This window comes from Leptodactylus fuscus, chromosome 1 (genome assembly GCF_031893055.1).
Source record: "Leptodactylus fuscus isolate aLepFus1 chromosome 1, aLepFus1.hap2, whole genome shotgun sequence".
Taxonomy (NCBI): domain Eukaryota; kingdom Metazoa; phylum Chordata; class Amphibia; order Anura; family Leptodactylidae; genus Leptodactylus; species Leptodactylus fuscus.
In genome coordinates this window covers 33,310,177-33,324,822 of record NC_134265.1, presented here as the reverse complement: position 1 = coordinate 33,324,822, position 14,646 = coordinate 33,310,177, and the positions used below count along the sequence as shown (strand labels likewise).

At 42.6% G+C, this 14,646-nt stretch overlaps 1 protein-coding gene across 1 annotated transcript in view; it reads left to right on the top strand.

The window, feature by feature from the left end:
• Nucleotides 1–9,871, top strand: part of LOC142198498 (von Willebrand factor A domain-containing protein 5A-like) — a 46,005-nt gene extending 36,134 nt beyond the window's left edge. The window contains exons 10-12 of the mRNA XM_075269534.1: nucleotides 3,970–4,133; nucleotides 7,783–7,909; nucleotides 9,726–9,871. Of these exons, the coding sequence (XP_075125635.1) occupies nucleotides 3,970–4,133; nucleotides 7,783–7,909; nucleotides 9,726–9,805 (371 nt within the window). The 3' untranslated portion in view covers nucleotides 9,806–9,871. The remainder of the gene's footprint in view (nucleotides 1–3,969; nucleotides 4,134–7,782; nucleotides 7,910–9,725) is intronic.
• The last annotated feature ends 4,775 nt before the right edge of the window (nucleotides 9,872–14,646 follow it).

Genomic DNA, 14,646 nt, shown 5'->3' with positions numbered 1-14,646 from the left:
AGGCACGGGACGCCCTGTGGCTTCACTGCTACCTTGCTCCCCAGAACCATTCCCCCGACCTCGCCCACGGCCTCGTCCACGTCCCTTTCCGGGAGCCTTGCGCATTTTGAATTCCTAGTTAGAAATTGGCACTGTATACCAGTAGTAAAAATTGTGGGTGCACGTAACCCCAATATATTCTTTGAATTACCAGTCAGACACTGGCACTATATGGCAGTAGCAAGAAATGAGGGTATTTGTATTCCCAATATATTCTTTGAATTCCCAGTCAGACAATGGCACTGTATACCAGTAGTAAAAATTGTGGGTGCACGTAACCCCAATATATTCTTTGAATTCCCAGTCAGACACTGGCACTATATGGCAGTAGCAAGAAATGAGGGTATTTGTATTCCCAATATATTCTTTGAATTCCCAGTCAGACAATGGCACTGTATACCAGTAGTAAAAATTGTGGGTGCACGTAACCCCAATATATTCTTTGAATTCCCAGTCAGAAACTGGCACTATATGGCAGTAGCAAGAAATGAGGGTATTTGTATTCCCAATATATTCTTTGAATTCCCAGTCAGACAATGGCACTGTATACCAGTAGTAAAAATTGTGGGTGCACGTAACCCCAATATATTCTTTGAATTACCAGTCAGAAACTGGCACTATATGGCAGTAGCAAGAAATGAGGGTATTTATAACCCCAATATATTCTTTGAATTCCCAGTCAGACAATGGCACTGTATACCAGTAGTAAAAATTGTGGGTGCACGTAACCCCAATATATTCTTTGAATTACCAGTCAGAAACTGGCACTATATGGCAGTAGCAAGAAATGAGGGTATTTATAACCCCAATATATTCTTTGAATTCCCAGTCAGACAATGGCACTGTATACCAGTAGTAAAAATTGTGGGTGCACGTAACCCCAATATATTCTTTGAATTACCAGTCAGAAACTGGCACTATATGGCAGTAGCAAGAAATGAGGGTATTTATAACCCCAATATATTCTTTGAATTCCCAGTCAGACAATGGCACTGTATACCAGTAGTAAAAATTGTGGGTGCACGTAACCCCAATATATTCTTTGAATTACCAGTCAGAAACTGGCACTATATGGCAGTAGCAAGAAATGAGGGTATTTGTATTCCCAATATACTCTTTGAATTCCCAGTCAGACAATGGCACTGTATACCAGTAGTAAAAATTGTGGGTGCACGTAACCCCAATATATTCTTTGAATTCCCAGTCAGAAACTGGCACTATATGGCAGTAGCAAGAAATGAGGGTATTTGTATTCCCAATATATTCTTTGAATTCCCAGTCAGACAATGGCACTGTATACCAGTAGTAAAAATTGTGGGTGTATATAGCCCCAATTCTATTGCTAGGGGACTTGCAGGGTATTTCTGGGGTGAAGGTGGGGGGGCACACCGTTGGAACGGGTATCGGGGTATATATCGGGTATACGGGAATACACTGACAGTGTATTCCATTCAGGATCCTGGGAAAGCTGGGTTGCGGCGATTGAGCCCGTCAGTGCCACGTTACACTGACAAGCTTCTCCCTGGAATTTAGCTCTTACAAGAGCTGTTGGTTGTCTTCTCCTTCCTATCCTAGCCTGTCCCTGCCTACCCAGAATCTAAGCCCTAGCTAACTGGACGGAAACCTCCGTCCTCGGTGAATTGCAAGCTCAGAATGACGCGAAGCTGGGCGGCGCTGTTCTTTTAAATTAGAGGTCACATGTTTTCGGCAGCCAATGGGTTTTGCCTACTTTTTTCAACGTCACCGGTGTCGTAGTTCCTGTCCCACCTACCCTGCGCTGTTATTGGAGCAAAAAAGGCGCCAGGGAAGGTGGGAGGGGAATCGAGTAATGGCGCACTTTACCACGCGGTGTTCGATTCGATTCGAACATGCCGAACAGCCTAATATCCGATCGAACATGAGTTCGATAGAACACTGTTCGCTCATCTCTAGTAATAACTCTTCAACCAATCATGTCATTAGAATAGTCCAACCTGCTTTTGTCTGTATTGTATTTAAACTACCTTTTTGCACCATTAAAATTAGAACTCACTTGATACACTATCAGGTGTGTGTGTGACTTCTCCAGGCCTAAAGGATGGGTGTAGCTTATCCAGGCCTGTTATTTGATTTGGAACTCTGCAACATACTCTATTATGAGGACCCCTTGATGTCCCTAACAACAGGATGTGTATAGAGATAAAATTAGATTAGATTATTGGCAATGAAAGGGTTGTAACTGTCTGTATAAGCAGCAGAAGAAACAGAGTCACTAGGTGAATGCCTAGGAATCTGTTCTATCTCTGTTGAATTCTAGTACTTATCGGCCTGTGTGATTGGTAGATTCTCGAAGTTCTAGTCCTCAGACTCTCAGACTATTGCTGGAATTCCTATCACTTTTTCTGAACTGTGCTATAGCTTATGACGCAGTGAAATGGATCACAGATCTATTTGCATATCCACCATGTACAGCAACTAAAGGATGAAAATGAATGCCCAAGCTTTTTCTACTCCATATGACATTACCAATGCAAGGTCCCTCATGCCACTGTTATTGGCTGAGAGGTTGTTAGATGTTGCTACGTTACAATGTCGTTGTCCACATGTATACTGTATATATCAAATTTCGTTAGTCTGAAGAGAATTGCTATTGTTCAGTTTAGTTAAAATTCTTCAATTTGACTCTTAAGAGGGTTTTCTGGGCTAAAGATATAGATGATCTAACTTAAGAAAGAGTCATAAATATCAAATCAGTGAGGATCTGACAACCAGCACCCCCATCAACTAGCTGTTCTCAGCAGCTGATACACAGAGAATGGAGCAGGAAGCAGACAGCTCCTGTCCTCTGTGTAGTGGCCAGAAACAGGTACTGCAGATCACCTCCCATTCACTTGCATGACAGCTAAGCTGTAGTTACTCCGTTCCGCCACTACACAGAGAACAGCGCTGTTTGCTTCCTACTCCAATCTCTGTGAATATGAAGTACTGATCAGTGAGGATCAGTATCATATAAGTAATAAAACATATATACAAAGTGATCCAACTGTACATATGCAATATAATATATTGTGTATAAATATAAGCCCGAGTTATTGATTTTTTGAAATCTTCACTGCATGATTAGAGATGAGCGAGTAGTATTCGATTGAGTCGGTATTCGCTCGAATACTATGGTATTCGAATTATTCGTACTTGATCGAATACTACTAGCTATTTGCAGTAAATATTCGATTCAGAGCCATCGTTGATTGGCCGAATGTTATACAGTGTACAGCAAATCAACGCTGGTTCTGCAGCAGGCTCGTCCTTGCTAGTCAAGAGAGCTGGCACCTTGCTGTTATGAGGGAGCTTACTTTTTCTCATAGGAATGAATTGACCAGCGTTGATTGGCCAGTGTACAGCATTTGGCCAATCAACGTTGGTTCTGCCGGAGGCTCGTTTGTGAGGAGGCGGGGTCTAAGATCGGACCACAGCAGTCTCCATTGTGGTCTGATCTAAGACTCCGCCTCCTCACAGACGAGCCTCCGGAAGAACCAGCGTTGATTTGCTGCAGGCTTGTCTTTGCTAGTCGGGAGAGCTGGCAGCTTGTGGATACGAGGGAGCTTTTTACTTTTTATCAGCACAACTGCAAGCGCTGTGCAGTTAAAGCGCACAGACTCCATAGTCTATAATGGAGTCCGTGCGCTTTAACTGCACAGCGCTCCTCCTAAACACTCTCCTCCTGCTACTCGTGGACTTGGTGACTCTCCTTTAGTCGAATAGTGGTTTCCCCTGAAATGAGCATTTTTTCCTATAGACTATAATGGGATTCGATATTCGATTGAGTAGTCGAATATTGAGACTCTACTCGAAACGAATATCGACTCTCGAATATTTCACTGTTCGCTCATCTCTATGCATGACTACAACTAAATATGTAATTTAATACCTGTACTATTACCTTTTATACAGCTGACTTCTTGTATGACTCGGGTCCATCTGAAGATGTGACAACCCCCCAAGTTGTCAACCTGATTTCTCTTCAAAATGCCGACGGTTCCTGGAATCTGAACCCTGAATTCTCCGCAATACTGGGACTATCTCAGCAGGACATCAGCAACAAGAATCCAGATAAGGTATGTCCGATGTGCTTGGAGCATCTTAGCCTTGCGCTTTTTTGTAAGACTTATTTGGTTACATTAAAAAAAAAATTAAAAAAATTAAATAATAATATTCATCTAAAAATATGTGATGGTAAAATCCTGGGAGAGGAGGTGAGCAAATACATAATAATATGTTGTATCTAAATAGCTTGATATTTGAATATGAAATGTTCCGCATCCTTCAGGCTTATTTTGTGAAATAATTCTTCATCATTTTTGTGATCTCTACTCTGTCCATACATAAGAATGTATATATAGAGGATAAATAGGTTTGTTACAGTGTCACTAGAAATAATCCTGGACTGATGGTTTATATGTACAGTGATACACTGTGCTAAACCCAGAGTCACACAACAATAGCAGTAGGTCAGTTGTGCAAGAACAATACATGGTCTGTGGACAGCTTCTCCAGTGTAAAATACCCTTCATTTAAAATACTGTATTATATTTACTATATTGTCAAGTTATGTGCTCCTTTCTGGAGCACGGACCTGCTCTATGCTCTGCTAATGCACACAGTACTTCCTGTCTGAACAGGTGTCAATGCAGATCTATGGGAGTGAGTTAGTCAGGGGCTGCCACAAGGACCGGACATTAGCATTTTTTTGTTTTATAGGCCATTACCAACTGGAGTAACTGCAGGCGATAACGGGCCCTATTTACTTACCAATTCTGGTTCCTGCCCACAGCCGCCTACGCCTCTCCTTCTGCAGAGGCCGCTGTTAGCAGGAGCAGGGATCTGCAAGTAAGGCCTCGGGCCCCACAAACACTATTGTTATACTCGGGGGGTCTTTTCACATGCTATGATTAAGGGGCACTCATACCCCGAAACGCGTAAGCGTCTTTTTTAACCCACTATGTGTGACTTCTGATCTACATCACTGTTTGTATGCTGTCATTTTTTTAATTGGAATGGAAATAAAGAACAAGACTTTTAAAAGGCTTGGGAGTGGCTGCAGACCTTTGTTTCTATATACTTCGATTTGAATTTCCTCCACGGTCCGGAGGTGGGGTCTTGCACCTCCAGCACAAGCCGCAGGATGTGGTAAGAGACAGCCCAGTCACAAATCTTTTTTCTTTTCATATTGAGTCATAAGCCTTTTTGTTATGGAGAATCTCTCTGCTGATGTTATTTTGGGGTTCCCCTGGCTGAAGCTCCATAACCCTATTTTTGATTGGGGTAAAAAGGAGTTGGTAAAGTGGGGAGATCAGTGCTCATCCCACTGTATTGCTTTACATTCTGTAGATTGTGTCAGTGAGGAGAAGGTCTCAGCTACTAAAAGTTGGGAACGCCCCTCTGGTATTAAAACCTGGTGGTATCAGAAACGCCAGGTGAATAAAAAATGTTTGCCTGGTTCTCAAGCATCTGTGATTCAAGCAGAACCAAAATACAAAGCAGGGAAAACTCAGAATCCCTCTAGAACTGGTTGGTCTGGTGAGGGTCCGGTGGCCCCTCATAAAAGGGGGGGTACTGTAACATCTCTGCCTGTTTGTCCCCCCACCTCCAGGGTTCACCAGCAGCTGCTGGGGAATTATCATCTGGCTATTCCCTAACACAATGTCAAAACTTTGCCACAGGGCCCCGCCATTCCTAGTTACGCCACTGAATAGAGTTTAACCTCTTGTTCCTATAGGAGACACAGTTTGTATCAGAGGAGCAGAGAGAAGGTTAGTGCTCCAGATGGGAGCACATAACTTCACAATAAAGCTGTCTGTAAGTTATTCAGTAATGTTACACTACAGTCATGGCCAAAAGTTTTGAGAATGACACAAATATTATATTTTCACATGGTCTGCTGCCCTCTGGTTTTTATGTGTGTTTGTCAGATGTTTTTATCACATACAGAAATATAATTGCAATCATATTATGAGTAACAAAAGCTTATATTGACAGTTAGAATGAGTTAATGCAGCGTTGCAATATTTGCAGTGTTGACCCTTCTTCTTCAGGACCTCTGCAATTCTCCCTGGCATGCTCTCAATCAACTTCTGGACCAAATCCTGACTGATAGCAGTCCATTTTTGCACAATCAATGCTTGCATTTTGTCAGAATTTATAGGTTTTTGTTTGTCCACCCGTCTCTTGATGATTGACCACAAGTTCTCAATGGGATTAAGATCTGGGGAGTTTCCAGGCCATGGACCCAAAATCTCTGTTTTGTTCCCTGAGCCATTTAGTTATCACCCTTGCTTTATGGCAAGGTGCTCCATCATGCTGGAAAAGGCATTGTTGATCGCCAAACTGCTCTTGGACGGTTGGGAGAGGTTGATCTTGGAGGACATTCTGGTACCATTCTTTATTCATGGCTGTAAAAACACAAGACTGGCAAGACTGTGAGAGAGCTGATTCCCTTGGCTGAGAAGCAACCCCACACATGAATGGTTTCAGGATGCTTTACAGTTGGCATGAGACAAGACTGGTGGTAGCGTTCACCTCGTCTTCTCCGAATAAGCTGTTTTCCAGATGTCCCAAACAATCGAAAAGGGGATTCATCAGAGAAAATGACTTTACCCCAGTCCTCAGCAGTCCACTCCCTGTACCTTTTGCAGAATATCAGTCTGTCCCTGATGTTTTTTCTGGAGAGAAGTGGCTTCTTTGCTGCCCTCCTTGAGACCAGGCCTTGCTCCAAGAGTCTCCGCCTCACAGTGCGTGCAGATGCACTGACACCTGCCTGCTGCCATTCCTGAGCAAGCTCTGCACTTCTGGTAGCCCGATCCCGCAGCTAAAACACTTTTAAGAGATGGTCCTGGTGCTTGCTGGTCTTTCTTGGGCGCCCTGGAGCCTTTTTGCCAACAATGGAACCTCTCTCCTTGAAGTTCTTGATGATGCAATAGATTGTTGACTGAGGTGCAATCTCTCTAGCTGCGTACTCTTCCCCGTTAGGCCATTTGTGTGCAGTGCAATGATGACTGCACGTGTTTCTTTAGAGATAACCATGGTTAACAGAAGAGAAACAATGATGCCAAGCACAAGCCTCCTTTTAAAGTGTCCAGTGGTGTCATTCTTACTCATCATGACAGATTGATCTCCAGCCCTGTCCTCATCAACACCCACACCTGTGTTAATGTAGCAATCACTGAAACGATGTTAGCTGGTCCTTTTAAGGCAGGGCTGCAATGATGTTGAAATGTGTTTTGGGGGATAAAGTTCATTTTCTAGGCAAATATTGACATTGCAAGTAATTGCTGTTAAGCTGATCACTCTTTATAATATTCTGGAGTATATGCAAATTACCATTAGAAAAACTGACGCAGTAGACTTTGTAAAAATTAATATTTGTATCATTCTCAAAACTTTTGGCCATGACTGTACACCTAGACTCATTTTCACACAAGAGGCCCACAAAATTGTTAATCCAGAGAGGAGGAATTACAGCACAGTCTGTCTTTTGTTTAATTCATGTATTTTTATTTCTGGTGTCCTGGTTTCACAAGATAAAGTGATGATGTTTCGGACAGAGTACTTATTCAGGCTTAATGGGCAAGAAGGCCCAGGAGGGTATACATGAATGAATAATATACCATTATATTGTTTGAAGGTGTTTTCTGGGATCTAATGTTTGTTTTGTACACTGTAACTACAATTTTATTCCAATTTGATGTGCTGTTCTGTTCTCACTAGAATGTGGACCCCTCAGTGTGGGCGACGGTCCTGGCAGTGATATGGCTCCATGCTTTTTATCTGAACCAGATACAGGAATGGATATTACTGGAGGGAAAAGCCTTCTACTGGCTTAAGGCCAAAGCAGGTAATATCTCAGAAAGAGACCTGACATTTCCTGATGTCTCAGTGTACAGACCAATGGTGGTCTAGCTTCAGAAGTTGCAGGTTCTGCTTGTTCCTGGACATTTCATGTGAGATGATGGTGCTGAAACTCCTATAAAGTTCTCCGAAACTAGCATCCATCCAAATTTTGCAATGGGAATGGCTTGTAACCCAAATACAACATTGTACAAAAAAGAAGGCTCCAGAAAAAAGTAAAAACAGTGTAGGCTTTAGTACACCACATGGGACGTGGACACGACATAGCTTACAGGTTTCAGGTTTCTTATATAACTTTAATATTTTAAAATATTTAGTATATATTTCCTGTCTCATGAGTCTCCCAACATGGTCGCCCCCCTTTAGCGGGTTGGGTGATGCTTTCAGTGACTTGTACAGTTTTACCTGCATGAAAATGTCGCAGATACATTTCTGGACCCAGAATGTGGAATATCGGAAAGATGTTGTGAATGCGGATCTTAAGACTATTAGATGTACAGCCTACATATTGAAATTGGCAAAAAATTTGAGAAATTAAATAAACGGCCAAGGTGGTATTGTGATTTATATATTGCCGAATGTAGAAAAACCGCACCAATAGCAAACGAAAAAAATTGCACAACAAGCAGAAGCATTGTGGCAACATTTATATGATCCTTTGTGATGTAACCAGACGTTGTTGGAACAATCACTATTTACAAATATAGAATATTGTCCTCTATGTAACCTCCCAAAATAGCCCAACTCAGATTCTTGATTCTTGACTATTGGACCATTTTTCTGCACTTCAGTCTTCAAGACTATTCCGGGATTTCTGGACTGCCATTGGGTTTAGATGGAAAAATATACATTGGCTTGTGGTTGTATTCAGACAGCGAAGATGACAAACCAAACTATAACAAGTCTCAGTAGACAATTCCTCCAGTGCTGTTTCCTATGAATGATATCCAAACTAATATCCAAACTGAGGTACACACATCAGAGGAATAGATACACGGTTCAACACACAGTACCACATGCCGGAGGATTAGATACATGCATCTGCACACAGTACTACACATCGGAGGATTAGATACATGGGTCTACACAGTACCACATGCCGGAGGATTAGATACGCATATCTGCACACAGTTCCGCACGCTGGAGGATTACATACGTGCGTCTGCACGCAGTATCACATGACGGAGGATTAGATACACGCGTCTGCACACAGTTCTACACAACTGAGGATTAGATATACGTGTCTGCACAAAATACCACACAGCGGAGGTTTAGATATGCACCTCTGCACACAGTACCACATGCTGGAGGATTAGATACGTGCGTCTGCACATAGTTCTACATGTTGTACAATTACATACACACATCTATCATGTAAACGCTTTAGAAAACATTTTTAGTATAAAACATTACTTTGAAATCCTTGACCTTGATCAATGGCGGTCAGGCCATATGGAAAGAAGGAACGCTGTGCCAAGGCCAGATGGCTTAACCACCGTTGACAAAAGTCAACGATGTGAGCGAAACATTTGGTACTATGGATTGTCGTCTTATTATGAAACATTAAAGGGTTATCCAGTTTCTAAGATGTATTCCGGTAGATCAGCAGAGGTCCGACATCAAGATGTGGGAGCATGGGAGAGGCACTGTTCAATCGCGGTAGAGACGGTTGCGAAAAGTTTAGATACTGCATCGCTGCCGCATAGACTTCCATAACACAATATTCTTGTTATAGTTACATTGACATACAGTATCTAATGCTATTGATGGTCCTAACCAGGGAACGTCTCCTATTTTCCCAGGTTCCTCCCTGGAACAGTTTGTCAGAGCTGGGAATGAGCTGCTGAAGACCTCTGTTGTTCCTAAAGTGTTTGGTCTGTGAGAAGAAGAATAAAGATGGTGGAAGGCTTCTCATCCTGAACCCTGGAATATGTCAGCCCTTTATTGACTCTTTATATCTTTCCATAAGTGAATTTTAATTGTATAATCTATTATAATATTGGTATAATGATCTAATCCTTATCGCTCTGCTCCACTAAGCGTATCATCATCAATAAACTGCAGTTATTGGTCAGATTTTGGTGTCAAGGTCAGAGCCGGCATCAGAACTGTATGGGGCATTGGGCCCCTTTTGGAGCAACCCATGTGCACCACAGAAAAACCAAAACATATGACCGCACTAGTCTAGGCATAGGGTGCTCACCAATGGGAAAAGGATTTGTCCCGTACAATATAACTCCAAAAAAGCAGGCGGCACACCAAAAATTGTGAAAAAAGTGAAGGAGGTTTATTGCCTCATACTGCGACGTTTCGGCTCCACATCGGAGCATTACAACAGTGATAGTATGCACATATACATAGTGTGAACAAAATTTAACAACAATCAATTAATTAGCATAGCCATGTCATGTCAGTAATATCAAAGTGGAAAAAACACAATATATAAAAATAATGTGACAAAGATATATAAATGTATAAAGATCAGTGACCTATCTCCAAAGTGTACAAAGATACATTACAATACAGCTTACTGAGCCAATAACAGACAGGTGTAAGAGTGTCATTAGTTTAGATACCTGATAGAATCCAGATATGGGTAAAAGAGGACAACAAGTCCACAATAGTGTGTAGGGATCACCAGCGCACATGTGCGGGAATGGAATGAAAATAAAGTGCATTCAGTGTCAGTTGTCTCGCCCATGTGCAGTAGCCACTATGAGGCTGGAGGCGCCATCTTTAAACGTCCTCAGGGATCATACGCAATGTAGAGCAGTGTCAGATCTCATGGAAAGTTTTTAAAACACAAGGTAAATGAACAGAAATAAATGAGAAAATCAAAAATAAAATAAATTAAATAAATAAATATTAAATTAAAAATAAGAAGGTCACTGATGTACAGGAGACTAAGTGACACAAATCAATAGTATAATTTATAATGAAGTATAGCTGCCTGAAAAATGCAAGCTGGCCACTCATAGGTGTGAACAAGCACCTAGAGCTTTCTGCCATAGTGAATCCAAATGGTATGAATTTGAGAACAAAATCATATGACCCTGGGGCTCAATAAAGGGTAATATAATTCAAGAACCAAATAAAACTATTAGTGGATCCCCAACCCTGATTTAGGGCCAAAGCCACCACCAGAAGGAGGAGCATTAGCACATCGGATGTATAATGTAAACCTGAGTGCTCTATCTATGCTTACCCTCCTTTTTAGTCTGAGATAATTACCCCAGAGAGATAATTTGGGTCAAAGATCAAAGTTATAAGCGATATCCAGAGAAACATACAAAAGCATATTATATGTAAATATATAGGGAAGGGGAAAAAAATGCATATATAAGCAAGACAACATGACAAAAACTTATAGATATGGTGGAGACCCAATGAGTCAGAGACAGGGACACAAAACTGTAGCAAAACAGGTTTATTTAGATAAAACATCAAAATTTAATAAACCTTCACTTCAGGCACAAAAGGAGCAAAAGAAAATACAACCATAGCTTCAGGCAAAAGAATGAGAAACCAACACCCTGCTTGTCCGAGCTCTAACTAAATAAATAGTATACCAACTCATATGTGGGGCTTACTACCAGCCACACAAGTAAACAAAAACAGCGCAATACAGTCTCACCAAACTCACAGTATAGCAGGACAGATTCAGGCACTTCCTCTTGCTCCCAAGATCTGTCCTGAAGTGTAGGATCTGCAGCCTTTTATGGGCCAGTAACAAGCCTGGGACCCCCCCCCCACCACCACTATATATATATATATATATATATATATATATATATATATATATATATATAAATAAATATATATATACAGACACACACATATATACATATTGTCAGGGTCTTGGGTTACTAGGTGGGGTGGCATAGACACAAAAGTCCAGATTCATTAGTCCAAAAACAAAGGTAGAGTTTATTTTCACTCAAAAATGTAGTGCAGCAACAAAAGGAGACAATGCAAAAATAAATCCCTGCCCGGCTAGGTTCTAACTAAACATAGAATAGGTTACCTCACCTAGAATAACAAATCAAAAGCCAGTAGAATCATTCAGGACACAGCTCCCAAAAATATGACCTCTCTGTTGCCTCTCCAGCCAAAATCTGCCAAAGTGTTGCTGCAGGAGCAACTTCTTAAGCCTCCTTGACAAGGAGACTCTCTGTAGCTGAGTCGCTGCCGGAACATCCCCAAAGTGTGGACTGGACTGGAGGGGGGTGGAATGACAGGTCCCACTACCAACCTACCTGTCATTCCCAAAAAATCCAGCCCAATGCTGAGCACTTACAAAAATGCTCAACAAACAAACATTCCTGGAGTTTTCTCATGTCACCCACCTGAGTAGTCTGGGTGAGATGTACACCCCCTCTATTACCTGACCAGCCATCGGCTTACATATACCCCCCTCTTCTCCAGACCAGAGGGCTGGGCATTTGTGGCCATCATACAATGCAGCTTTGACAGGGCATCAGCGTTACCCAATAATTTCCCTGGCCTGTGTTCTACATCAAATACAAAATTTTGCAGAGACAGGAACCATCGGGTAACCCTAGCATTTCTGTCCTTATTGATTTTCATCCATGTAAGGGGAGCATGGTCAGTGATCAATTTAAACTTTCTCCTCAGGAGGTAATACCTCAGAGCATCCAGCGCCCACTTAATGGCCAAACATTCCCTCTCTACAATGGTATAATTTTTCTCAGCGGGGGGACAGCTTCCTGCTCAGGTACACTACCGGATGCTCCTCACCATTTACAACTTGGGGCAGCACTGCTCCTGGACCTGCATTTGAGGCATCTGTCTGCACCAGGAACTCCTTCCTAAAGTCAGGGGCTATTAGCACTGGCTGCTGGCATAGAGCTTGCTTTAACCTCTGGAACGCCTCCTCTGCCTCTGGTGTCCAGTGGATCATCACTGACTTCCCACCTTTCGTCAGGTCAGTGAGAGGAGCTGCAATAGAGGCAAAGTTTGATACAAACCTCCGATAGTAGCCCACAATGCCAGGAAATGCTCTGACTTGCTTCTTGGTCAGTGGTCTTGGCCAATTTTGTATTGCCTCCACCTTATTGATTTGGGGCTTTTTTACCCCTTTGCCAATGACATAGCCCAGGTACTTGGCTTCCTCCAGCCCTAAAGCACATTTCTCAGGGTTAATAGTAAGGCCTGCCTCACTTATGGAGTCCAGTACTGCCTGCACCTTAGAGATGACTTCCCCAGCCTGGGCTATGAATGACCACATCGTCCAAGTAAGCCACTGCGTAGTCACGATGTGGCCGCAAGATCTGGTCCATCAACCTCTGAAAGGTAGCAGGAGCTCCATGCAAACCAAATGGCATAACCCTGTACTGGAACAGACCTTCGGGAACAACAAAGGCGGTTTTCTCTTTGGCTTCTTTAGACAAAGGTATTTGCCAGTAACCTTTTGTCAGGTCCAGTGTGGTTATGTACCTGGCATTACCCAACTTTTCAATAAGCTCATCAACCCTGGGCATGTGATAAGTGTTAAACTTGGAAATCTCATTCAATTTTCTAAAATCATTGCAGAACCGTCAAGTACCATTGGGCTTTGGTATCAATACAATTGGGTTAGACCACTCACTTTTGGATTCCTCAATTACACCTAACTCCAGCATATCTTTTACCTCAGCTGACAATACCTCCCTACGTGCCTCTGGTATTCTGTAGGGTTTGAGGTTTACTTTCCTCCCAGGTTCTGTCTCTACATGGTGCTCTATCAGGTGGGCACGCCCTGGTAGATCAGAGAACTTGTGTCTATTTTTCTGCAGGAACTCTCTTGCCGCCTGCTGTTGGGGCACTGAGAGGGTCTCATTCACACGGACTGGAGGGATTGGTGGCAATGAATCACCCACCTCTATATTTGAGGCCACCAAGGATTCCCTCTGGTTCCAGAGCTTAATCAAATTCATATGGTAGATTTGAAAAGGCTTCCTTTTCCCTGGTTGGTGAACCTTATAGTTGACTGGCCCTAATTTTTCCACAATTTCATATGGGACTTGTGATTTCGCTAAGAACTTGCTCTCCACAGTAGGCACCAAAATAAGGACTCTGTCCCCTGGGTTAAACTCTCGGACTCTGGCAGAACGATTGTAAATTCTGCTTTGGGCCTCTTATGCTCTTTGCAGATGTTCTTTTACAATTGGGGGGATACAGGCCCCAATATATTTGGGGAATTGACACTCAGAACTTGGCACTATATGCCAATAGCAAGAAAAAAGGGTGTATGTAGCCCCAATTTTATTCTTGGGGGATTACACACAGTGTATTCCAGTTAGTTCCAGGGGTGGGGGTGCACACTGTTGGAACGTGGATTGGGGGTATATAGGGTATATGGAAATACACTTTCAGTGTATCCCACTTAGTATCATCCACACCGCAGACTGTATTATACATTATATTATACTGTGTATACACAGGCCTGTATTCTTCACTGCCTCCGCCTTCTTCTTGTGCAATGCTCTTCTCTGGATCCAAGAGCGTGAACTGTGCATGTCCGTTGGCCATGTTCCTGTGGCCTCTCCCACCTTCTTCTTGTTCCCTGCCTCTGCCTCTTCTTCCATGTCCCGTCACATCTTCTTCAAAAAAGCACCGACTGCGCATGTCCGTCGCCATTTTCTTGTGGCCAAACAGGCGCCGGATAGTTTTCTCGGAGCACAGGGGACACCCCTAGTGATGTTTGAGTGCTGGAGATCGCCC